The sequence below is a fragment of the Salmo salar genome, chromosome 20, assembly GCF_965601325.2.
Source record: "Salmo salar chromosome 20, fSalSal1, whole genome shotgun sequence".
In the NCBI taxonomy this organism is placed as follows: Eukaryota; Metazoa; Chordata; class Actinopteri; order Salmoniformes; family Salmonidae; genus Salmo; species Salmo salar.
Genome location: NC_138310.1, coordinates 30,855,390 through 30,882,849, shown reverse-complemented (window position 1 = coordinate 30,882,849; position 27,460 = coordinate 30,855,390). Strand labels below are relative to the sequence as shown.

The 27,460-nt window shown below is 44.9% G+C and overlaps 1 protein-coding gene across 1 annotated transcript; it reads left to right on the top strand.

Annotated features, from left to right (window-relative positions):
* Positions 1-893: 893 nt before the first annotated feature.
* On the top strand, positions 894-27,447 carry LOC106580439 (histone-lysine N-methyltransferase NSD3). The gene is made up of 24 exons (XM_082966079.1): positions 894-1,219; positions 3,217-4,307; positions 4,501-4,660; positions 5,282-5,436; positions 9,562-10,163; positions 10,256-10,422; positions 10,612-10,712; positions 10,854-10,899; positions 11,025-11,155; positions 11,240-11,365; positions 11,855-11,981; positions 12,862-13,065; positions 13,189-13,368; positions 14,213-14,359; positions 16,207-16,363; positions 17,322-17,524; positions 17,815-17,927; positions 18,472-18,618; positions 18,766-18,888; positions 19,209-19,325; positions 19,531-19,672; positions 20,420-20,526; positions 22,748-22,952; positions 23,049-27,447. Exons 2-24 carry the CDS (start codon positions 3,261-3,263, stop codon positions 23,315-23,317), a joined length of 4,776 nt encoding a protein of 1,591 aa, XP_082822205.1. The 5' UTR covers positions 894-1,219; positions 3,217-3,260; the 3' UTR covers positions 23,318-27,447.
* Positions 27,448-27,460: the final 13 nt, after the last annotated feature.

The following is a 27,460-nucleotide window of genomic DNA, read 5'->3' as shown; positions in this document are numbered from 1 at the left end:
TAAACAATTAATCAAATGGCTACCTGGACTATTTGCATTGACCCCCTGTATATAGCCTCGTTATTGTAATTTTTATTGTTTCTCATTTATTTTTTACTTTAGATTATTTAGTCAATATATGTCTTAACTCTTATTTTTCTTAAAACTGCATTGTTGGTTAAGGGCTTGTAAGTTAGCATTCGGCGCATGTGACAAATAACATTTGATTTGGTTTGAAGAGTGGGCATATGCTATAAATTGGCACATGGTCAAACCAAAGTACATAGACATTGAACTCACTGTATGCCTCACGATTTGCACACAGGCTAGTAGGCTATTATAGTAAGTTATACATTATATAAGACTAGACTGAAATATATAGCCTACACACTATTGAAATATATATAGCCTGCACACTAGTGCTTTTCTCACATTTCTATGTTGAGGTACAGTAGCCTATGTTTAATTATCTGTCAGGTTTACTAAATCTGCTGAGTGCAGTCAAGGCCTCCTGGGCCATTATGTCCTCTTAACCTTTCATGCCATAATACATGGGCTGGGCTATCTATCATATCATAATCGTTCCACATTGATTATTTCTGAGAATATATTATTTCAATTAAGAGAATATCTAAACAGGAATTTATATTTTCACCATCTATTTAGGACATGATGTTTGACATTAGGCCATATAGGCTGGCCCAATTTGTTTCTGTTTACATAGCTTATACCAACGTTATCCAGACCTAACTTATGCATACAATATTTTTGCTGTATTTTATTTTGCATTGTTTTCTTAATAGGCATACGTGTATTTTTATTCTGCTGCTGAGATGTTCTCTGAAAGATTAGAACTACACATCCCGGTCTGCGCCTGGTTGTGTGACCCCCGCCAATCGGGAGCTTGTGATTTGGCGCTGAGCGAGACAGACAAGGCCCAAAGCAGGGTGCTTTTGTTACAGCTGAAGGAAGAGGGAGCCAGTAAAATGAAAATACATAAGGGGGCGAGATCATTCCCACCAAGATTCCGCAAAATACTAGGCCTTAGGTTCTACAGCAAATAGACAAGACATGGGGACCGAGCAGTGACCGTAAATTGCCCCTATTAATGAATTGCGTTAGAAACGGAGAGGCCTGCATTCTAATATTTTCCCCAGATTTTTTATTTTATCACTTTTTGTAATTTGCACAAGGAAGCGCAGATATCTGGTGTATGTGTTTAGAATGGGACACGCTGAAGGTATTGACATTTTATTTTAATACATCTCGCGACTCTCACAGCATCTTTCGTTCTCCGTTCTCTATATCTTTCTCATTGATAAAGAGCTTGCTGACATCCTAACTGTGCATTTAGCAAAGGTTTTCGCCGTGTGGATTTAGGTTTATATTTCAACATTTTCTTCAAACGAATGATGGAGGTGTTATCACGATAGACAATTTGATTTAAAGGGGCAAAGGCAGCCATATTGGCAACAATGTATAGCTTCCTTTGCCATCTTGTTTCTAGTCTTCCGCATCATATTGAAATGTCAACATACATGAGTAAACATTGCGGACGTGTCAGAATGCAACAACATCGTCTCGGCTTTAGATACGTGTTTTTATACTGAAACGATATTTCATTTGCTAGTGTTCATGAGAGCTAACTACGCTAGCTAGATAAAAACATCGCAGCAGACCAGTGCACAGCACGGCTGCTAATGATGCAGTTCAATCACTCAGTACTATGTAACAATATTTCAGTCTGTGTGAGAGTCGTTTTCTTCAATAAAGTGACCCCAGTGTTACAGTGTATCAACTCGTGTATACAAAGCGGGACTGCGTGATCTACATTACTTTATATTCTCATCCAGCAGTAGTAGCTGTGATACATATTAATGAGAATGAATTTCCCCTTATATCACCTTGTGAATGGCAATAAAGGCTGCTTAATCTCAATCAAATCAAGGTTTAGTCTACACAAAAAAGGACACTGATTCAAGGTTACTTTGTGCATGTAACAACGTTATGACACTTTATTTAACTGTTCAATTTCGGAATCAATGTATTATTACTGTAATTATCACTGTATTATCCCTGTACTTCTGTCTCACCCAGGGCATGGGAGCTTGGCCATCTAGGCTATGCTTTCACATCTAGAGCCGTTTGACTGAGTGAAATGTGTAAGGCCTGCCTACACATTAATAGTATATTGCATTTATTCATGATGGTTTGAGATCAAACAATAAGATTTTTTTAGAAGTGAAATGAATTATTTCTCATATTTTGGCAGAGGCAAAAACAAAGGCATTTATTAGATCCACACAGTCTATTTATACAGCTTGAACTGACCAGGAAAAACTCTGTGCCCTAAACTGTAGGCTATCACTCTGACTGTATAGGCAATCATAAGAGGGTTTTTCCTGATCAGGTCAGAAGGTTAACAGCGGTTAACTTAAATAACCACAACATTGCCTACTACCGTGCAATCATTATGAGTCGTTCTGAACTGCTAATTGTGCCTCTGCTGTTTGAGTGATGAGTTGCATTCTTTGGCACTCAAAGGTTGGCTCTGATGTCTCCACTACTGGCAGGGATCTCTCATATTATACAGACATTACACAGAGTTACTGTGGCCCCTGAGACGTCTGTGGCAGCCTAGCTCACTCAGTCAGTGTTTCCCAAAACTTATATCTCATAGCGTGATGATCTTGATCTACATTTTTATTATTTTGGTCATCTAACTGTACGTGAACATTTACCAGTTGAGTATCAGGACACTAATAGTGTTTAAGATTAGGACACTAATAACAACTTTATAACATTAACGTTAATGAGAGATGGCCAGCCTTTAAAATGATGGGGGAAAGCAAAGCGTTCAGCAGACATATTTTTGTTAATTCAGTGCACACTGTGCAGGGAGCTCTTAGGTCTTATTATGGGAAATGGATTTCAAGCATGAAAACATTTAGATCAGTTTTATTCAAGAGAATATCGCACAAGTTCTCGTCAGAACAGTCTGTGCCTTTCCTTACCAGTAGGATTAGATTAGATATATAGACAGTTCTGTTATCTCTTTATACTGTAAGTCACATTATTTCTCTACCTGGGATGATTGATAAACATTTCTTACCCTTGATTAAAAAAGATAGATGCACAGTAGTAGATCTGATTGTTCTTTCAGTCACATCCTTTCTAACATCATATCAACCCATATCAATATATCAAGCCCTCTCCGATGTGTCTGTCCTCTTCCAGGTCCAGCCAGAGAACAGGACAGTTAAGGATGCAGGAGCACAACAATGGATTTCTCCTTTTCTTTCATGCAAGGGATCATGGGAAATACAATTCAGCAACCCCCTCAGCTCATTGACTCAGCCAACATCCGTCAGGAGGGCGCCTACGACACCGGTAGCGATGAGGGCGGAGGCCCCTCCTACGATACTGCCCTGGAAGCAGAGTTTTCCTACCCGCCCTCGGCCTCCGAGGACATGCCCCCAGTCTCCAACGGTTACCCTCCTGGGCTGGGGCTGTACGAGCCCCAGGCCAAGTTCTCCATGTACCCCCAGTTTCCCAACGGCTCGGCCAACGGCTATGGGGCCATCCGGGGCTACGGAGAGCACTGCCTCATGCCTGGGGAGGGAACGGTCCTGAGGGCCCCTGTCCTCCAAGAGAGACCCTGCTCCCCTCTGTCTCCTCCTCCACCTTCACACCACACACACCCCCACCTCCACCTCCATCACCCTCATTACCACCATCCTCATCACTACCACCCTCAACCTCACCCACATCCCTACCCTCATAGCCCTCTGCCCCTGCCCTCCCAACACCACCTCCCCCCACCACCTCACCTCATGTCCCACGTTCTCCCCCCTCCTCCCCCATTACTCTTGCCCTCCACCAGCCCTCCCCCCTCCCTGCTGGACAGCACCTCCTCACACACCCCTCACACCCCCCCTGCTCCCTCCAGCGGGATCCTGAAGAAGACCAGCTCTCCAGAGATCAAACTGAAGATCATAAAGACGTACCAGAACGGGAGAGAGCTGTTTGAGTCTGCGCTGTGTGGAGACCTACTGCAGGAGTCCCAGGCCAGCGAGGACTCCCAGACCCACAGCAGACACGAGACGAAGAAGGAGAAGAGGAAAAATACAGCCAGGCTGCTGGAGCAAGAAGAAGGGCAGGAGCAAGATCAGGAGCAGCCACAGGGGGAAACTATAGGGCAGGTCAGGGACATCCAGACACAGCCCCAGACCCACACCCAGGCCCAGACCCAGCCACAGGAGCTGCCTGTGGGGCAGACTGAGAAACCACAGAAGACCCCCATCAAAGCAGAGCCCAAGGCACCTAAGGCAAGTGTTGGTTTGCACCTTCTTTGTTGGTTGAGATCATCCAGTGCGATTAATTCACTATTCAGTACTCGAAGAGTAATTGTTTCAACAGTTTCAGACATCTGAAAATAAGGGATTAGTGGGCGATTGCATACACCCATCTGATTCTTTTGTTAATTGAGTATGTGTGTTTTCTCTCCCTCCTGTACTGTAGGTCCAGAAGCAGTACCCTACAGTGATAACAGGTACAGGTTGCTATAAGAACCACGAGGTGGGGGACCTGGTGTGGGCCAAAGTGGGTACCTACCCCTGGTGGCCCTGCATGGTCTCCTGTGACCCCCAGATGAACGTCCACACACGCATCAACACCCGAGGTGAACAAACACACACACACACACACACACACACACACACACACACACACACACACTGCTGTCATGGAGCATGTCATGGAGCATAAAATGTGTATACATTTTTGTCCAAATTAAAATCAAATCAAATTTCATTTGTCTCAAGCGCCAAATACAACAGTGAAATACTTACTTAAAAGCCCTGAACCAACAATGCAGTTTTAAGAAAAATACGTGTTAAGTAAAAAATAGATAAGTAAAAAATAAGAAATAAAAGTAACAAATAATTTAAGAGCAGCAGTAAAATAACTATAGCGAGGCTATATACCTGGGGTACAGGTAAAGAGTCAATGTGCGGGGGCACTGGTTAGTCGAGGTAATATGTACATGTAGGTAGAGTTAAAGTGACTATGCATAGATAATAAACAGAGAATAGCAGCAGCGTGAAGGCGGGGGGGGGGGGGGGGGCAATGCAAATAGTCTGGGTAGCCATTTGATTAGATGTTCAGGAGTCTTATGGCTTAGGGGTAGAAGCTGTTGAGAAGACTTTTGGACCTAGACTTGGCACTCCAGTACAGCACTTATAGACATAACTGTTTAAAAGCCTCTAACTGCTGTCTGCCTGTGTCCCTCCTGGCCCTCCAGGTCACAGAGAGTACCATGTGCAGTTCTTTGGCAGTGTGGCAGAGCGGGCCTGGGTTCATGAGAAGAGAGTGGTCATGTACCAGGGAGAACACCAGTTTGATGAGCTGCAGGCTGAGACTCTACGCAAGACCACCAAGACAGCAGAGAGACACAAGGTAGAGACACAGCACTGCATGGCCTGACAAGTATACCCTCCTCACAATCTGGACACTGGTTTAAAGAGTAACTTTAATGAAGAAGAAAAAAGAATAATCAAAAAGCAGATGTTTTAGACTTAGTTATTGTTAAACATGTCATCTGGTCATCATTTTGACAGTTAGTAATATATTTTGGACTTTTAGTAGTAAATCTAGCTCTTTTTGCTCCTGGCGGTCCAACTCTACTGTTGAAATATTGATATAGAGGCACCTTGAGAAGGTGCCTCTACTTCAGGGATAATCAACTAGATTCAACTGTGGATTGATCTTTTCTTGAGCGGATAAAACATAATCATTTCTAACCTTGCTTGCATTTGTATATCACTATGTGTGGGAATACTTTGGAACAGATTTCCAAAATAAAATCACTTGGAGCTGATTTGCTGGTGTTTTTACAGTATTTTGTGCCCAGCAATAAAAATAAATAAATAAATAAATATATATAAATATATTTTTTGCTAAACAAACTTGGGGGGCCAAATAAAGTCACCCGCGGGCCAAGTGTGTCCCGTGGGTCGCCAGTTGGGGAACCCTGCTCTATGTCATCTCAAGAGAGGGGTTCAGAATAAAATCCACTCCCTTCTAGATGTGCTGGGTGGTACCACCTCAAGGCTCACTATAAAAGAGGGTGACAGGACATTATTGGGCAATGGTTTTGTTAAGTGGAGTGTGTCAATATACAGTGCATTCGGAAAGTATTCAGACCCCTTGACTTTTTCCACATTTTGTTACGTTACAGCCTTATTCTAACATGGGCTAAATAAATGTTTTTCCTCATCAATCTACACAAAATACCCCATAGGTATACCCCAACAGGTTTTTAGAAATGTTTATGAATGTATTTAAAATAAAAATCAGTACCTATGTACATAAATATTCAGACCCTTTGCTGTGAGACTCAAAATTAAGCTCAAGTGCATCCTGTTTCCATTGATCATCCTTTAGGTATTTCTACAACTTGATTGGAGTCCACCTGTGGTAAATTCAATTGATTGGACATGATTTGGAAAGGCACACACCTGTCTATATGAGGTCCCACGGTTGACAGTGCATGTCAGAGCAAAAACCAAGCAATGAGGTCGCAGAAATGGTCCGTAGTGCTCCGAGACAGGATTGTGTCAAGGCACAGATCTGGGGAAAGGTACCAAAACATTTCTGCAGCATTGAAGGTCCCCACGAACACAGTGGCCTCCATCATTCTTAAATGGAAGAAGTTTGGAACCACCAAGACTCTTGGCCGCCCAGCCAAACTGAGCAATCAAGGGAGAATGGCATTGGTCAGGGAGGTGACCAAGAACCCGATGGTCACTCTGACAGAGCTCCAGAGTTCCTCTGTGGAGATGAGAGAACCTTCCAGAAGGACAACCATCTCTGCAGCACTCCACCAATCAGGCCTTAATGGTAAAGTGGCCAGATGGAAGCCACTCATCAGTAAAAGGCACATTTTGTTTATACTGTGAAACTATGCAATACATAAATAAACTGAAAAACAAAACAACAAACCGTGACACAGAGGTGAAATACACTACTCAAAATTAATCTCCCACAAACCCAGGTGGAACAAACCCCTACTTAAGTATGATTTCCAATTAGAGACAACGAGGACCAGCTGCCTCTAATTGGAGATCATCAAAAACAAAACCAACATAGAAATACAAAACTAGAACATGAACATAGAAATACAAAACATAGAAAAACACCCCCTGTCACACCCTGACCTACTCTACCATAGAAAATAACATCTTACTATGGTCAGGACGTGACAATTATGGGTTATTGTATGAAGATTGATAAGGGGGAAAAAAACAATTTAATCCATTTTAGAATAAGGCTGTAACAACAACATTTACAAATAGTCAAGGGGTCTGAATACTTTCCGGAAGGCACATTTCCGCATATGACCAAATTCAATGTTTTTGCTTACCGTTTAATAAACAAAAATAAATGTGAGCTATGAAGATTATACGTTTATATTCGTAGCTGCAGCCATCGTAACAACAAATAGATGACAATGGTGATCATGTCAACTCGTTGTATTTTTTCTCAACAATTATGACTGATTGGTGGCGCAGTCTGCTAAAACAGTTGGCTCATAGTTCAATGGTTGTGAGTTGTAATCCCACATGGGCCAGATATATATATATATATTTTCAAATCCTTTATTTACAATATTCATCCCATGCTCACACACGTCTAATTCTGAAAAGTGAAAGCATACCTGTGAAAGGGGTCGCCTTCGTAGAAGTTGAATGTTTTTATACAGTACCCAAGACCAATTTGAATTGAGCCCCTAATCTTCATTTTCAAGGTGAGGATTGCGCTTTTCGTCCCAACACAATACTGCAATAAATGTGTCCACATTTCAACAACAAAAAATTGTGCCCCATGGGGGATTCAAAGTTACACCTTAAGTGGCAATAGATCTCGGCGCCGTACCACTGTGAGTTAACTGTCCGGGGCCGTATTTGCTAGCGATGCACATCATTTTATTATCAGAGCATGCCAGTGGACTTCTGGTAAGTATGGTTTAGTGAGAAGGTGTTGGGATCAGGTACAACTATGTTTACCTAACCACAAAATACATTTTTATGAGCAAATCCCCCCCACCCACAACTTCTCACCTGAATGCATTTTTTCTTTATTTGAAGGGGTTGGCCAAAGGTTAAAATTGAGGTTGAGAGTTACCCTTTAACAGGGAAAGGGCTGGCATGTTTGGAAGCTCGTGCCATGACTTTTCTTCAAACATGAGACTTATGTAGGGATTTATGTAGTCATGTACATACGTATATGGTATTGTAGGTTAAGTACTGGGTATGGAATTGAACTGGTGAAGTGTTTATGTTCCTCTGATACATACACTATATATAGAAAAGTATGTGAACACCTTCAAATGTAGTGGATTCGGCTATTTCAGCCACACCCGTTGCTGACAGGTATATACAATCGAGCACACAGCAATGCAATCTCCATAGACAAACATTGGCAGTAGAATGGCCTGACTGAAGAGTTGAGTGACTTTCAATGTGGCACCGTCATAGGCTGCCACCTTTCCAACAGCAACAAGTCAGTTTGTCAAATTTCTGCTCTACCAGAGCTGCCCAGGTCAACCTGTAAGTGCTGTTATTGTGAAGTGGAAAAATCTAGGAGCAACAACGGCTCAGCCCGGCGAAGTGGTAGGCCACACAAGGTCACAGAACGGGACCGCGAGTGCTGAAGCACGTAAAAATTGTCTGTCCTCAGTTGCAACACTCACTACCGAGTTCCAAACTGCCTCTGGAAGCAACGTTAGCACAAGAAATGTTCGTCGGGAGCTTCACGAAATGGGTTTCCATGGCTGAGCAGCTGCACATAAGCCTAAGATCACCATGTGCAATGCCAAGCGACGGCTGGAGTGGTGTAAAGCTCGCCACCATTGGACTCTGAAGCAGTGGAAACATGTTCTCTGGAGTGATGAATCACGCTTCACCATCTGTCAGTCCGACGGACTAAACTGGTTTTGGCGGATGCCGGGAGAACGCTACCTGCCCGAATGCATAGGGCCAGCTGTAAAGTTAGGTGGAAGAGGAATAATGGTCTGGGGCTGTTATTTATGGTTCTGGCTTGGCCCCTTAGTTCCAGTGAAGGGAAATCAACACTACAGCATACAATGACATTCTAGATTATTCTGTGCTTCCAACTTTGTGGCAACAGTTTGGGGAAGGCCCTTTCCTGTTTCAGCATGACAATGCCCCCATGCACAAAGCGAGGTCCATACAGAAATAGTTTGTCAAGATTGGTGTGGAAGAACTTGACTGGCCTGCACAGAGCTCTGACCTCAACATCATCGAGCACCTTTGGGATGAATTGGAACATCGACTGCGAGCCAGGCCTAATCGCCCAACATCAGTGCCTGACCTCACTAAAGCTCTTGTGACTGAATGGAAGCAACTTTTGGTCATGTAGTTTAAGAAGTGTCTACTTTTAATAACTCCTGATATGTGCTTGTTTTTTCCTACTAAACTTAGTTGAATGCACTGACTGGATAAGAGTGTCTTCCAAATGATTACAATGTAATGTAAATTGTATGTGTGTGTGTGTGTGCAGCTGATGAAGCCCTTCCCCCAGAGAGAGCGTGCTCAGTGGGAGGTGGGCGTCGGCCATGCAGAGGACGCCTTCCTGATGACGCAGCAGGAACGCATTGACAACTATACCTTCATCTATGTCGACCCCGACCCCAACGCCCCCCCACCCACCAAGAAGACCCCTGTCAGGGCTGCCAGCCGCACCCAAAGCTCCTCCAGCTCAACCAGTAAGAAAGAAGAAGGAGCAGTGACATCACCGGACCGGGCGGAGCCAGCCAGAAGACAGCCTCGTAGGCAGTGTAGTGTTCCTAATGCAGACAACCCAGCCGACCTCAAAACCTCGGAGGGAGAAAAGGACCAGAGCGGGGACCCTGGACAGCCCATCCCCCCAGCCCGGAAGACCCAGTCTGAAGCAGGGGGAACCCAGGAGTCCTGTGCCCCGGTACGGGCCTGGAAGACAGCCGCTGCCAGGAAGCTGCTGCCTCTCTCCATCACAATGAAGAAACTGAATGTAAAGATTACCAAGTGTGACCAAATGTGGCCTCTGCTACAGAGGAAGTCCCTGCCCTCACCACAGAGGGAGAGAGAGGTGGGGAGAGACGTGGAGGAGGAGAGGAGGCAGAGGTGGGTGTTCTCTATTTGTCTAGACATCCTAGTTGACAATGGTGTTAAATGTTGTTGTCACTCTAAACTGAATTGAAGCATTTATTTCTAAGTGGAGTTTTTTTTTCTCTCCAGCAGGGCTGTAGAGTTAAGCCAGAACCCAGTCCAGAGGAAGAGGGTGATGAGGGAGAGGAGAGAAAGGAGAAGGAGGAGAAGAGAAGTGACCAGCAAGCAGCACAGCACACCTCCTCTCCTGGGTCTCAGCACAGCACCCCACCAGGTACATAACACTTCTACAGCAGTGTTTGTGCATGCGTGTGTATGCACATGTGTTTGGACGTTTTCTGGGTCCTCTGGTGATGGCTGCTGGAATATGTAAATATTGTGTTAGTGTGAATATGTTCCCCAATATGTTCCCCACAGATCAGACCTTTAACCAGGTGTTTAACCAGGTGTCTCCTTCCTGTAGGTTCTCAGGAGCGTAAGCAGCAGCGCAGGTCAGTGAGGAGCAGATCTGAGTCAGAGAAAGGCTGTGAGGCCGTTCCCAAGAAGAAGACCAAAAAGGAACAGGTACCACCCTGCTACTACCACCTACTGTTCTGTTCCCCTCTGTAGTGTAGCATGTTCTTTCACTCTGTTCTCTAGAGGAGGATTACAAGACAACATAAAGATATTCAACATCCCTCTCTCGCTTTCTCTGTCTCCCTGCAGGCTGAGATGGCTCCTGAGACCACTCTGAGAACAGGCTCACAGAAAGGTAGAGACTCCAGCTCTGTCCTATGACTCTCTTTCCCATCCTGCTCTAAGCATACTGGCTTTGTTTAACGTGTTGGGGGAAGCAGTGTTGTGGAGGTGTGTGTTAACGTGTGGTGTGGTGTGTAGGAGCCAGTGAGATCTCGGATGCCTGTAAGCCTCTGAAGAAACGCAGCAGAGCCTCCACAGACATAGAGATGGCCTCCTCTCAGTACAGAGACACATCCGACTCTGACTCTAGAGGCCTCAACGACCCCCAGGTAAACAGACACACACACACACACAAACACACACACTGACAGATAGACACACACTCACTCACTCATGCTCTCTCTCCTATGTAGTGTCTATTTGGGAAGAGTTTGGACAGCCCAGCAGCAGTAGATGCCGACGCGTCAGACAGCCAGTCAGTGGACTCCAGTCTGTCCAGACAAGGAAGCAGCACAGCCAAGAGAGACACTGTCTGCCAGGTAGGCAAAGAGAGACACTGTCTGCTAGGTAGGCCAAGAGAGACACTGTCTGCTAGGTAGGCCAAGAGAGACACTGTCTGCTAGGTAGGCCAAGAGAGACACTGTCTGCTAGGTAGGCCAAGAGAGACACTGTCTGCTAGGTAGGCCAAGAGAGACACTGTCTGCTAGGTAGGCCAAGAGAGACACTGTCTGCTAGGTAGGCCAAGAGAGACACTGTCTGCCAGGTAGGCCAAGAGAGACACTGTCTGCTAGGTAGGCCAAGAGAGACACTGTCTGCTAGGTAGGCCAAGAGAGACACTGTCTGCCAGGTAGGCCAAGAGGGACACTGTCTCCCAGGTAGGCCAAGAGGTCTCCTGTCCCATCCCCTTGTCCTATTGTCTGTGTTTCTTCCTACTTTTTTGTCTCTCTGCTCTCTGTGTCTTTTTAAATAGCTGATTTCAAAAAAAAAGTTTTATACCCCATTGGTGATAACTCTTCCTCTGTGTGTAGATCTGTGAGGTGTATGGAGAGGGTCTGGTGTCGTGTGAGGGGGACTGCTGTCAGCTGTTCCATCTGGAGTGTCTGGGCCTCACCTTCCTACCTGAGGGCACATTTACCTGTCTGGAATGTAGAAATGGTGAGACATGACACGATGTCACATATGTATACACTATGCATTTACATCCTAATCGTTACTTGACCTATGTATACACTATGCATTTACATCCTAATCGTTACTTGACCTATGTATACACTATGCATTTACATCCTAATCGTTACTTGACATATGTATACACTATGCATTTACATCCTAATCGTTACTTGACCTATGTATACACTATGCATTTACATCCTAATCGTTACTTGACCTATGTATACACTATGCATTTACATCCTAATCGTTACTTGACATATGTATACACTATGCATTTACATCCTAATCGTTACTTGACATATGTATACACTATGCATTTACATCCTAATCGTTACTTGACATATGTATACACTATGCATTTACATCCTAATCGTTACTTGACATATGTATACACTATGCATTTACATCCTAATCGTTACTTGACATATGTATACACTATGCATTTACATCCTAATCGTTACTTGACATATGTATACACTATGCATTTACATCCTAATCGTTACTTGACCTGCACAACCATTAGACAAGTTGTCTTTGATTGCTCCTTTCATCTTTACAGTATCCTTTAGGCTGAAATGGCTGAAAGGATTATTCAAGTTATTCCAAGACACATCCTTCTACTTTGTGAATGCTAATGAAGCTATGAGTGTGAACAGAGAAAATACTGCTCAAGCCCTGATTATGCAAATTACCCTACAGACAAATCTCTCTGTGTGATTTCAGCCCGGCAGCCTAATGCAGACATTGAGAGATTTCTCTGATGGAGGAATGAAAAGTCGACTGGCACTCACCTCTTTCTCACCCCTTTGTCTCTGACACACACTCTCTCCCTCCCTCTCTCTGCCCCATCCCTCCTCTCTAGGCTCTCACTCGTGTTTCAGCTGTAAGACGGGGGGAGGGGAGGTGTTGCGCTGCTCTGTGGTTGGCTGCGGGCGATATTACCATGATGACTGCGTGCACAAACTCCCTGGCACTGTGGGGGTTGGTACGGGCAGGGGCTTCCACTGCCCCCAACATACCTGCACCACCTGCTGCCTGGAGAGAGACCTGCACCAAGCTGCCAAAGGTAGGGGGCAGAACACTGGTCTAGATGAAGGAGAGGAAGCCACGTTAGGCTTTTAAAATGCTCCTTCAAATACTGTAGGTGTTAAAGTCTCTCTCCCTCCCTCCCTTCCTCCCCCCTCCCTAGGACGTATGATGCGTTGTCTGCGCTGCCCGGTGGCGTACCACACAGGGGACAGCTGTGTGGCAGCGGGCAGTGTGGTCCTCACCCACCACATCATGATCTGCAGCAGCCATGGCATCACCAAGAGGAACGGCCTCCTTTCCTCACCCGTCAACGTGACCTGGTGCTTCCTCTGTGCCCGAGGTAAGATCTATCTCCCACTTTAGACCTCCTGTAGGGGTACCCACCCTGACTCACTCACCTTTTCTGTTTCCCAAATGGCATCCCATTCGCTATATAGTCCACTTCTATTGACCAGGGCCCCGACCCACTCTCTCTTTAAGGGAAGCTTCCGGATTCAGCCCCGTGGCTTCACAGTGCTTGGCTCTGGAGGACAGCAGGGGAGAGGGATGTTGCTTTGTCCTGCCCCTTAGGCAAGCGTTTGAGTGATTAGAGTCATAGCGACAACTTAACCAACTCCTTCTGTTCTTCTCAGGGTTAGCTAGAGCTTCCATTCATGTTGGTTCCTGTGATCATGGCCTGCCAATTGTGACCCTCTCTCTCTCTCTGACTCTGATCCCCTCTAATCCAGTCTTCTCTAATCATTCAACTCTATAATACTTGATTTATCCCCATAGAGATAATTGATGTGTGATGCTCTCGCTGAGACCACAGAGGCTTAGCTGAGCTCAGATACACCATAGCAGCAGCAGGAGGAGGAGGAGAGTACTGGTCCACTGAGCTCTGTCTGTGTTAGGAAAAAATGTCATTGAGCCTTCACTTATGATGCATTTGCCTGTTTGTGAATGTATTAGTGACCTTTGTCCCCATGGTTACTAAAAGCAGTTGATTCTCAATTTCTTATAAGCGAAGTGCACTGTATATCTATAGTATTCTGTTTGGACGACTCTTTCATTTAATTTATTACTCAGTTTTTCTCTCTCGTTGATGTGTTCTAACAGCGTATGTGTTCTTTCTTTCCTGTGGAATCATGGGTACTGTAGTCTGATTGCGGCTCACCCCATCTCTTCCTGTGTGTCTTGTGTAGGACTGTTAGTGCAGGACCTTACTGACATCATATTAAGTTCATATGCCTATAAGTCCCACTACCTTCTGACTGAGTCAAATCGTGCTGAGTTGAAATTACCTATGATTCCCTCTTCTTGGACAGCTACCAAAAAGAATATTGGGAAAGGTAACATAACTGTTTTACTCTCTCTCCCTTTTCCTACTGGTGCGTGTGTATGGATGTTAGTATGTGTGTTTGAATGTGTCTAGACTTCCCACATTTGATTTGTTATTCCTCTTTATTGCTTGGTTCTGCCTCTAAAGTGTGAACAGACAATCTGCTGCTATTAATGTTACAACAGGGCTTAAAATAACCTGTCAGGGATCTTAACATGCACAGGTTCAACAGGACCCACGTTAACAAAGTGTTACCGACATTAAGCTCGTCGCTGTGAAACGGTGGAATGGGACACTTTGCACAAACCCAAAATAGAATCTGTACAAGCGGACCATAGCACACTGTAACATAACATCATCCGATTTCATCATCAACATTGGGAAAGGGTGATGACCTGTCTCACTGGGTTATTGTAAGGGGCTTGTTGCTGCTGAAGTCACAAACACGGTTATTTTACGCCCTGTCTGTCTGAGGGCTTGTTGCTGCTGAAGTCACAAACACGGTTATTTTACGCCCTGTCTGTCTGAGGGCTTGTTGCTGCTGAAGTCACAAACACGGTTATTTTACGCCCTGTCTGTCTGAGGGCTTGTTGCTGCTGAAGTCACAAACACGGTTATTTTACGCCCTGTCTGTCTGAAGGCTTGTTGCTGCTGAAGTCACAAACACGGTTATTTTACGCCCTGTCTGTCTGAGGGCTTGTTGCTGCTGAAGTCACAAACACGGTTATTTTACGCCCTGTCTGTCTGAAGGCTTGTTGCTGCTGAAGTCACAAACACGGTTATTTTACGCCCTGTCTGTCTGAGGGCTTGTTGCTGCTGGAGGAACACAACTTCTTTGCTTTAGTACTTTGATCCTGTCTTCATCTGAAAGACTAAATCTAATGGTGTTATTTTGATGACTGCTAAGTTCTGTTTTTGAATGAAAATAATTGTCCCTCATTTATCTGCTGCTCTCACTTTACTGCGATCTGTCTTGGATGTTTGCTGTCTCGTTTTGAGGTTTTGCTTTGTTAAGGAGTTAATTATTCCAAGAAATATTGATTGTGATAGGTTATAGCTCATAGCAGTTCTACTATTCCTCACAAGCACATCAATTCGATGAAGAAATCAATGTTTGAATAAAATGCTGACAGTCTTCTTTCTAGTTGACATATAATGTGATTATTACTCATCAACGATATTACCCATTTGACATTTAAAACACATTCACAACCACATGCTGTTTAAATGAGATTCCATCCAAGACTATGTGGAGTACAGTGGTGCAGGGAAGTGAAACATCCCCCTTTACAAGCAGGAGTGCATGGCAGCTTTGTGCCGTTCTGTTGTTTTGGTAATAGTTTGTTTGTGATTTATGGTTTATTTACAGATGTATTATTATCATGGGTGCTATAGCATGTGTTGTGATTGTACAATGGGCATTGTACTCTAAACCTGCCTGTCAGACATTCCATTACACTTGCAATGGACCTCAGCAATGTCAACACTGCTTTCTCTTATCAAAATGGTGTCCACAACAGCATAGTTTTCATCTACATAAAGCAATCTTTATTATATTGTGGGAGTTAGAAATGATTCTCGTTTGGGAAAGACTCAAGAGATATCTATCCTTAGCCACTTCTCATACACATGAAACGAGCGGATGCAATGTCACAATGGCTCCACCTAGTTCTCTGGAAGACTATATTACTTACTTGGGCAAAGCATTGCTCACAGTGTAAAGTGAAGTGGTTGAATGATTGGCATGCCTAAGGATGAGGCTTAGAGTGTGGTGGCCCCTAGTGTCCAGGTGTGGAAGTACATTCTCTAACCCTGTGCTGCTCTTTTCTCTCTCTACACACACGCACACCCCTGCAGGAGAGAAGCTGCTGTGCTGTGCGTTGTGCCCGGCGTCGTTCCACCCAGAGTGTTTGGAGATGGAGATGCCAGAGGGGGCGTGGTCCTGCAGGGAGTGTAGGGCAGGAAAGAAACCCCACTACAAACAGATCGTCTGGGTCAAACTGGGAAACTACAGGTTAGCAGCATGAGTTGACGCACACCTAAAATATGTTGGAGAGGAGGTTACTAATGGTAGAGTAAACATATGTCAAAAATAAATGAAGATACTTGCATATGCTCCCAAAAATGTAATGGATAAACATCAAATGTTCCCATTTCCGACTCGTCCTCTCTGTCCCAACTGATGCCGGAACTTCTACAGGCGTGTAAGCTGGAGCATTGGTACATTGTGGGAGGCAACCAGTCTGTCTAGAGCAGGAGTGGGCAAACTTTTTGACTCGAGGGCCACATCGGGATTTTGAAATTCAACAGAGGGACGCATTTCTGTTCAAATGTATTTGTGGGGGCCTCCCGAGTGGCGCAGCGGTCTAAGGAACTGCATCGCCATGCTTGAGGCGTCACTACAGACCCGGGTTCGATCCCAGGCTGTATCACAGCTGGCCGTGACTGGGAGACTCATGAGGTGGCGCACAATTGGCCCAGCGTTGTCCGGCTTAATAGAGGTTTTGGCAAGCCGAGATGTCCTTGTCCCATCGTGCTCTAGCGATTCCTGTGGCGGGCCGGGTGCATGCACTCTGACACGATCACCAGGTGTACGGTGTTTCCTCTGACACATTGGTGCGGCTGGCTTCCAGGTTAAGCCGGCATTGTGTCAAGAGGCAGTGCGGCTTGGCTGGGTCGTGTTTCAGAGGATGCATGGCTCTCAACTTTCACCTCTCCCGAGTCCGTACGGGAGTTGCAGCGTTGAGACAAAACTGTAACTACTAATTGGATACCATGAAATTGGGGAGAAAAAATGGGAAAAAAATAAATTGGTATTAATGTCTCTTGGGCCAGATTGAAGTGCCCAGCGGGCCGTACTTTGCACCCCCCCCCCCCACCACCACCACCACTTATAGCTAGCTGTAACTTTGGGACTGGTAGCATTCTTTCTTTCCTGATGTTCCATGCTGTCCCCTGTCTGTCCACATCAGGTGGTGGCCAGCGGAGATCTGTAACCCTCGCCTGGTGCCTCCCAACATCCAGACGCTCCGTCACGACATCGGAGAATTCCCCGTCTTCTTCTTTGGTTCCCATGACTACTACTGGATCAACCAGGGCCGTGTGTTCCCCTACGTGGAGAACGACAAGACCCCTGTCACTGGCCAAATCAACATCAACAAGACCTTCAAGAAAGGTGAGGCCACCTTGGGCTCTGTACTCTGTGCCCTGTGCTACAATAGATTGGGAATCGTCAAGGGAAACTATGAAATGGACTATTGGTTCTTGAGTGAAATGATAGTGCCTTGACCCTGAGTGTGTGAGACAAGCACAGTGTAATTCCATCCCTTCTGTGTGTGTGTGTGGTGTGTGTGTGTGTGTGTGTGTGTGTGTGTGTGTGTGTGTGTGTGTGTGTGTGTGTGTGTGTGTGTGTGTGTGTGTGTGTGTGTGTGTGTGTGTGTGTGTGTGTGTGTGTGTGTGTCTCAGCTCTGGAGGAGGCTGCTCGCAGGTTCCAGGAGCTCAAGGCTCAGAGGGAGAGCAGGGAGGCCCTGGAGCAGGAACGCAACTCACGCAAACCCTCACCATACAAGTTCATCAAGGTAATACATCCAGTCATACTATATACACCCCAGTGGAGGCTGCTGAGGGGAGGACGGCTCATAATAATGGCTGGAATGGAGCAAATGGAATTGCATCAAACCATGTGTATGATCTATTTGGTATCATTCCTCTGATTCCGCTCCAGCCACAACCACGAGCTCGTCTTCCCCAATTAAGGTGCCACCAACCTCCTGTGATACACATCCCCTGCCCTACAAACACATCCCCTGCCCTACAAACACATCCCCTGCCCTACAAACACATCCCCTGCCCTACAAACACATCCCCCTGCCCTACAAACACATCCCCTGCCCTACAAACACATCCCCCTGCCCTACAAACACATCCCCCTGCCCTACAAACACATCCCCCTGCCCTACAAACACATCCCCTGCCCTACAAACACATCCCCTGCCCTACAAACACATCCCCTGCCCTACAAATCTTCTGCCATATAAAGTCTTGCTTTGCCGAACAAAATGGAATGAGCTGAATGAGACCTCTTTATATCTCATTGTGACATTGTTGTCATGTCTCTCTCAGTCCAACAAGCCAGTGGGAAAGGTGCAGGTGCACATAGCCGACCTGTCAGAAATCCCACGATGCAACTGTAAGCCCACAGACCAACACCCCTGCAGCCTGGACTCCCAATGTCTCAACCGCATGCTGCAGTATGAGTGTCACTCACAGGTTGGTGTATGTGTGTGTGTGTGTGTGTGTGTGTGTGTGTGTGTGTGTGTGTGTGTGTGTGTGTGTGTGTGTGTGTGTGTGTGTGTGTGTGTGTGTGTGTGTGTGTTTGCGTGTGCAGCCCTATTCAGCCCTGTTTTCCTGTCCTAGGTGTGTCCAGCAGGTGATAGCTGTGAGAACCAATGCTTCTCGAAGCGTCTGTACTCTGAGACAGAGGTCATTAAGACAGAGGGTTGCGGCTGGGGCCTCAAGACCAACCAGGCCCTCAGGAAGGTGAGTGAGGGCCACTGGAGTGGACGTAGTGTGGGGCCTGGTTCTATTTCTATCCCTAGACCCTAACCCTTTAGGTGTCCTTTGAAATTGATTGGCATTAGCAGCATTGTGAGGGTTCCACCTAGCCTGTCATATTGTTTGAACGCATCCAAACCTTTCAGATCTGTGAACAGGCTGAGGGCTTAGGGAACGGGGCTAAAGACCAAAATGGAACCGAACCTGTGTTATGTGTAGATCAGAGATGATTATTAATAACACCACAGGTGTGCTTTGTTGTAAGTATTGATGTGTATTGTATGTGCTCTGTGCCTCTTCCGCAGGGAGATTTTGTGACAGAGTACGTGGGAGAGGTGATAGATTCAGAGGAGTGCCAGCAACGAATCAAACGCGCTCATGAGAACCACGTGACCGACTTCTACATGCTCACTCTCACCAAGGTAATGACATTTTAGACTGTGTCCCAGTAGTCTGAAATGGGCGCCTTTAATAGACACCACCTCATGACCGGTAATACATAGTATGTATATGAATCTGTTAAGATATTTGTCTCTCTCGCTGTTCAGTAGTGTGCGTCTCTTGGCTGTGTGTGGGGGGGTCTAACGGTGTGTATATGTCTAACTGTGCGTGTGTGTGTGTGTTCAGGACCGGGTGATAGATGCCGGGCCCAAAGGGAACTCCTCTCGCTTCATTAACCACAGCTGCAGCCCCAACTGTGAGACACAGAAATGGACTGTCAACGGAGACATACGCATAGGCCTCTTCACCCTGTGTGACATGGAGGCTGGTGAGGAGAGCAGCACACACGTTCTGTATCTTTGTTGATTGATCTCTCTGATCGATCTCCTGTCTCCTGCAGACACTGAGCTGATGTTTAACTATAATCGTCTGTGTGTGTGTTCTGCAGACACTGAGCTGACGTTTAACTATAATCGTCTGTGTGTGTGTTCTGCAGACACTGAGCTGATGTTTAACTATAATCGTCTGTGTGTGTGTTCTGCAGACACTGAGCTGACGTTTAATAACTATAATCGTCTGTGTGTGTGTTCCGCAGGCACTGAGCTGACGTTTAACTATAATCGTCTGTGTGTGTGTTCTGCAGGCACTGAGCTGACGTTTAACTATAATCGTCTGTGTGTGTGTTCTGCAGACACTGAGCTGATGTTTAACTATAATCGTCTGTGTGTGTGTTCCGCAGGCACTGAGCTGACGTTTAACTATAATCGTCTGTGTGTGTGTTCCGCAGGCACTGAGCTGACGTTTAACTATAATCGTCTGTGTGTGTGTTCTGCAGGCACTGAGCTGACGTTTAACTATAATCGTCTGTGTGTGTGTTCTGCAGACACTGAGCTGATGTTTAACTATAATCGTCTGTGTGTGTGTTCTGCAGACACTGAGCTGACGTTTAACTATAATCGTCTGTGTGTGTGTTCTGCAGACACTGAGCTGATGTTTAACTATAATCGTCTGTGTGTGTGTTCTGCAGGCACTGAGCTGATGTTTAACTATAATCGTCTGTGTGTGTGTTCCGCAGGCACTGAGCTGACGTTTAACTATAATCTGGACCTTATGGGTAACAGAAGGTCGTCGTGCCACTGTGGTGCTGAGAACTGCTCTGGCTTCCTGGGGGTGCGGCCTACGGTACGGGACACACCCACATTCTCATTATGACAGCATCATGTAGGAATCAAGTAACATGTTACTGATGTCTCACCGTAGCAGATCCCTTCTGTCCATGGTTTGTCTGCCTTGTTGTCCAAATCAAATCTTATTGGTCACATACAGATGGCTAGCAGATGTTAATGCGAGTGGAGCGCACAAGTAATCTAACAATTTCACAACGACTACGTTATGCACACAAATGTAAAGGGATGAATAAGAATATGTACATATAAATATATGGATGAGCAATGGCTGTGCGGCATAGGCAAGATGCAGTAGATGGTATATAATACAGTATATACATATAAGATGAGTAATGTAGGGTATGTAAACATTATTAAAGTGGCGTTATTTAAGGTGACTAGTGATATCTTTATTAAATCCATTTATTAAAGTGGCCAGAGATTTGAGTCTGTATGATGGCAGCAGCCTCTCTGTGTTAGTGATGGCTGTTTAACAGTCTGATGGCCTTGAGATAGAAGCTGTTTTTCAGTCTCTCTGTCCCCGCTTTGATGCACCTGTATTGACCTCGCCTTCTGGATGATAGCGGGGTGAACAGGCAGTGGCTCAGGTGGTTGTTGTCCTAGATTATCTTTTTAGCCTTCCTGTGACATTGGGTGTTGTAGGTGTCCTGGAGGGCAGGTAGTTTGCCTCCGGTGATGCGTTGTGCAGACCTCACTACCCTCTGGAGAGCCTTGCGGTTGAGGGCGGAGCAGTTGCCGTACCAGGTGGTATTATAGCCAGACAGGATGCTCTCGATTGTGCATCTGTAAAAGTTTGTCAGGGTTTTGGGTGACAAGCCACATTTTTTCAGCCTTCTGAGGTTGAAGAGGCGCTGTTGCGCATTTTTCACCACACTGTCTGTGTGGGTGCACCATTTCAGATTGTCTGTGATGTGTACACCCAGGAACTTAACTTTCCACCTTCTCCACTACTGTCCCGTCGATGTGGATAGGGGGGTGCTCCCTCTGCTGTTTCCTGAAGTCCACGATCATCTCCTTTGTTTTTTTGACGTTGAGTGAGAGGTTATTTTCCTGACACCACACTCCAAGGGCCCTCACCTCCTCCCTGTAGGCCGTCTCATCGTTGTTGGTAATCAAGCCTACCACTGTAGTGTCGTCTGCAAACTTGATGATTGAGTTGGAGGCGTGCATGGCCACGCAGTCGTGGGTGAACAGGGAGTACAGGACAGGGCTGAGAACGCACCCTTGTGGGGCACCAGTGTTGAGGATCAGCAGGGTGGAGATGTTGTTTCCTACCCTCACCACCTGGGGGCGGCCCGTCAGGAAGTCCAGGACCCAGTTGCACAGGGCGGGGTCGAGACCCAGGGTCTCGAGCTTAATGATGAGTTTGGAGGGTACTATGGTGTTAAATGCTGAGTTGTAGTCCAGCATTTTTACATAGGTATTCCTCTTGTCCAGATGGGTTAGGGCAGTGTGATGGCGATTGCATCGTCTGTGGATCTATTGGGTTGGTAAGCAAATTGGAGTGGGTCTAGGGTAACAGGTAGGGTGGAGGTGATATGATCCTTGACTAGTCTCTCAAAGCACTTCATGATGACAGAAGTGAGTGCTACGGGGCGATAATCATTTAGCTCAGTTACGTTAGCTTTCTTGGGTACAGGTACAATGGTGGTCATCTTGAGGACAGCAGACTGGGATAGGGAGCGATTGAATATGTCCGTAAACACACCAGCCAGCTGGTCTGCGCATGCTCTGAGAACACGGCTAGGGATGCCGTCTGGGCCGGCAGCCTTGCGAGGGTTAACACGTTGAAATGTTTTACTCACGTTGGCCACGGAGAAGGAGAGCCCATAGGCTTTGGTAGCGGGCCGTGTCGGTGGCAATGTATTGTCCTCAAAGCGAGCAAAGAAGTTGTTTCATTTGTCTGGGAGCAAGATGTCGATATCCGCGATGGGGCTGGTTTTCTTTTTGTAATCCGTGATCAACTGTAGACCCTGCCACATACATCTCGTGTCTGAGCTGTCACAATTCAACGGCTCAGACACGAGATGTATGTGGCAGGGTCTACATTCAATCACGGAGAACACCTAAAGGGTTAGTTAGTCTGGTGATATAAAAGCTGGCCTAACAGGGCTGATAACTCCTCTCTCTTTCAGCTTTAACTAGGTACTTTTTCAGAATGTCCCCTCTGAGCAGATTGTTAAACAACATTGTTTTTCTGTCTGTCCATCCATCAGAGTGCGGTGGTGATGGAGAAGGAGGAGAAGGCGAGGAACGCTAAACTGAAGCCCAAAAAGCGTAAGCTGCGACCGGAAGGGAAACACACACATGAGTACATCTGCTTTTGCTGTGGAGAGGGAGGAGAGCTGGTCATGTGTGACAAGAAGGACTGTCCTAAAGCTTACCACCTGCTGTGTCTCAACCTCACCAAACCTCCATATGGTACGCACTGTCTGTCTGTCTGTCTGTCTGTCTGTCTGTCTGTCTGTGTGTGTGTGTCTATAAGTCAGTAGTAACCTTTCCTCTGTGTGTGTTTAGGCCGTTGGGAATGCCCGTGGCATGACTGCAGTGTGTGTGGTGTCCTAGCCTCGTCCCTCTGTGACTTCTGCCCTCGCTCCTTCTGCCGGGAACATGAGGGGGGGGCTCTCAACCCCTCTACCCTAGAGGGCCGCCCCTGCTGCTCCAACCACAACCCCCTCAGTCCCCTGGGCCCCAACACCAACCCTGCACAGACTCACACACACCCCCCTGGCACGGTCAGCGTCAAAGAGGAGCCACAGGACCCTGAGGAGGAGCACAGCCAATAGGACTGAGAGTGAAGCTGTCTCAAATAGCACCCTAATTCCTATATAGTGCACTAGAAATGTAGCACTATACCTTTATGGAATAGGGTGTGATTAGAGATGTGCCCTCAGGTGAGAGAGACCAGAACTGCAGCCACCAGTTACACTTGAGATTCCCATGGGCTGGTGTGAGCGGTGAGAGTTGTTCTATACCAGAAATCGGAGCAGAGCTCCTCTGTGTCTAAAGATAGGGGGAGTGGAGGAGAGGGCAAGGGGAGATGGAGAGGTGTGCCCATAGCCCTGCCTTTCTCTTCGGCCGCTGACATCACCCCAAACACCCAGTGTTTCAGTTTCAACACTTCATGATTCTGTCATTTCAAGAGGCGTGGAAACTCAGTGTTCTTATGTTCTTGGTTAATCAGCACTTTGAATAACTCAGTGAGGGGGAAGAAGAGGGGGTGTAAACCTCCCTCCATCATGCTGCTTTTCTCTTTGTTTACTTCCTGTGAGCTGGGGTTGCTTGGCGCCCGTTGCCAGAGGCCAGGTGCCGTTTCACACCCTTAGAAGGCTTTGCTGTGTGTTGATGAGACAGCAGAGCCAGGCCCAACACTCCTCTGCAACCCTCATCACTCCAAACATGATCTATTATCCCTATCTAGCTTTCCTTTCACAACGAGAAGAAAAACAGATTTGTGCAATTTTCAGGACTACACACTACATTCCGACATTCCTTATACCGGTTTTTGATATACTTATGAGTATAGATGAATATATATATATATATATATATATATATATATATATATATATATATATATATATTTGTTAATGTTTACAGACAGATTATCTCACTTCATCTTGGTGAGTGGTGTATTATTGTTTGTTTAGGTGTTTAGCAATGCGCAGATCTCCTTGCGAATATAGTCCTTCTGTATTAAGGTGAATTATAATGGCTTATAGTGTAATGGTATGACATCACATCATCATTACATGTAAGTTCCATTCGCCAGTTCCCCAGTCTCACTCTCCATTGTGTACATAATTGGCTCCATTGTAAACCACAGAAGAAGAGGGGAGGCATCAGTATTATCCACAGCCCCCTTCACTGTATATCTATGGAAACAGAAATAGAAAGGCAGTTTTGGAGAGGAAGTTGCATTTCATTAAAATTGAGAGGTTGAGCAGCATACGTTTGGTGATGATTTCCTCCTAAGTGAGTATTATACAGATATGGTCCCAGTCTGTTTGTACACAGTGCTGCAGCCCGCCTAGAGGGACTCTTATTTCCAATACACTGACCTGACAGATAGGTGGCTGTTCATTGGCCCTGTGTGCAGTAATGTAAGTGATGGTGTGTGTACTGTACTGTGCACTCAAATGTTTGGTTTTAAATTGTTCTGCTAAACCTTTTTAAAGCACTTTCACCATTTATTGCTACATACTTTAGGTACGTCATAACATACATGTATATAGTAGAACATATGACATTGTACATGCTTGAAATGGATACCTCTTTTCTGTAGTAATGTTGGAATTTTAAACTGTATTGTAACTGCTATAGGTCCAACGACATGATCCAAATATCTTTGAGAGACTGAAAACGTTCTCTGACAAGTTACTGCCGACCACACTTTGTATTCTTTGCCCTAGTAGAACGACTAACGCCCTCATCTTAATTCAAGGTGTTAAGTACATTCAGTGGGTATTTATTTTCACTTTTTGTATGACTGTGTGCATCTCCACAAATTGGTTTTGTATAAACATTAAGTTAAACTTCAGTACAATGAAAAGATCATATTCTACAAACATATACATGTATTATGTACAGTCTTTTTAATCTCTCATCCTCCAATGACAGATTTTTACAATTATTATATCACACCCTTTATACTAGTTGATTTATGCATCAAAAACACCTATTGAAAAATCGCTCCCTCCCAAAGTATTAAGTAACATATACTATGAAACAATAGGGAGCTTTACAATTGATGATTCTGTGTGTAGTTGTCTAATACATTTAACATGTTTTCTATTAGTGTCATGATTCCACAATGTTTAACAGCTGCTCATATGCCAGGCTGGCTGTGTTGTGACTCACTTTACTGATGTTGAAGCAGTTAAAATCAAGTGAAAATTGTGATGTGAAGTAAACGAACACTTCATTCTGCCTAAACTCGCATTATCATGATAAAACTACAAGATTAGTCTGCTAATCTTGTCTGAGCCTGTGCTTTCTCTTCTCTGGTACGTTACCGGCTGATTATGATTATGCCCGTAAAACGATAGCTCACCCAAAAAGTTTGTCAAACGTTTCTATACCTCTGTTCTTTAGTGTCAAGCTGTCCACATTCAACGTCTGTCTTAACAAAATATAAATTAGATTGTGCCAATATCTTCTATTCATTTCGAATTGAAGCATGCTGATTTCTCCTAATGCATTAACCAGGTTAAACTCGACAGAATGGAATATGGACTCAGTTAGACGTTTCCATACTTTCACTTAAGTCTATCAAATTAGATTTTAGGGTAAACTAACACTTTAATAGACATACTGCTCTCAAACCTGCCAAATTATAGTTTTTCTTTCAGATAGGTGTTTGATTTAGATCATTTCAGTACTGGTCCGCACAGCGCAGTATGGGGTGCATCAATGCACTTTTCCATATTTTTAGCAAACTTTTAAAACTTGAAATATATTTTTCTTTCTTTACATTCTTTATTTTTGTATTTGTTCATGTTTTGTACTACAGTGCAATGTGTTCAAGAACTTAATGAGTATTTTATTTACTATTTTACTGATATTCGGCCTATTCATTCGGAGACAAATTTCAGACCCTGTACAGGAGTCACTAGTCTCTAACCGTCACTAAGTGAACATGTAAACCAGACCATTGTACACACACCCCAACACACACGAGCAATTTGTGTAGAACTGTATAATTTTCACCCAAGACTATTGAAGCACCTGTTCCATTCTGAAAGAAGCGCAAATCTGTTCTGAATCTGTTCTTTTATCTGTTGGGGATATCTTTTGTATGCATCTTTGAAGCTACTTTGTTATGTTAAAAGCAACCACATGTTAATGCTCTTTTATGTCATTGTATTGTCTTTTTATCCTCTTGGTATCGCACAGAGATTATCAAGGCCAAACCAAATAACCCTTATTTTTTGCACCTCCTTTTGAACTTACTCACTTTATGCCAGTTGAACTTGAACACATCATTCAGCCTGTACAATGCAGTATAGTCTGAGTGTGTGTTGCAGGTTGTCATTCTGTTTGTCACCGACATTATCGATTTCACCCATGTTTATACATGATCATATAGTGGCCATACTTTAGGACAGTTGGTTCTCACTGAAAGGGATGTCAGACAGTAGGGTTACGAAGACTAAGCTATCAAAGTATTATCTTCCAACACAGACTTTGAAAGTGGCCCTCTCTGAGTCATATGTTTCTGTTCTACACCTTTCAGTTGTTGTTTATTTTGTGCAATACTAGTTGTTATTTCTGTCATTACATGTGATTGACATGCTCTCCCAGATATTTGGAGGAACAGTGATTTCAGAGGAACTCATTTCACCACAGTCATGAAGTGAAAGTGCTCTGGTGATTCTGCTGGGGTCGTACCCAAAGCCATATATTTTAGAGAGTTGGGCCAACTTTTAAAATGTTTATTATTGTTCTAATTCTAGACATTCAGTTACATAGCATTGTTTATGGCTGCCATAGAATATTGTTGTGTCATGTAAAATGCATCATAATGCAGAAACCTGTGTCCCAACTCCTAAATATATGGCTCTGGTCGTACCCATCTCTCGATGTTGCTTCAATAAAAATTTGGATAAACAAAAAGTTACCATATTTTACTGTTCAGCAGCCTGTGTTATATTGCATAATGTTAAGACTTGTACATAGATTGCATTGAACTTGCATAGGATCATGTTACTGTGGCGTGCTATTGCCTGTAAAACGTTGCTTCTAAATGTGTGTGACTGTGAGGATGACACTCTTTTTGTACATGACTGTCTTTTTATTTCAAACTATTGATTCTGTCTTTTCATTCTAAATGAGGTTGTGAGGTTGAGTTGGAGCTGAGGAGTTCAGACATGCCTGAAGTTTGACTTAAATAAAGCTGTACTGTGTCTCAGTGGAACTCATTTGTCTTC

What these genes read in the sequence shown, in the direction of transcription:
- LOC106580439 (XM_082966079.1), top strand. Translation starts at nt 3,261, where the DNA reads ATGGATTTCTCCTTTTCTTTCATGCAAGGGATCATGGGAAATACAATT. An exon ending in CAACAAGACCTTCAAGAAAG is followed by an intron (nt 17,525 to 17,814) that starts GTGAGGCCACCT and finishes TGTGTGTCTCAG; the next exon opens with CTCTGGAGGAGGCTGCTCGC. An exon ending in CCTCACCAAACCTCCATATG is followed by an intron (nt 22,953 to 23,048) that starts GTACGCACTGTC and finishes GTGTGTGTTTAG; the next exon opens with GCCGTTGGGAATGCCCGTGG.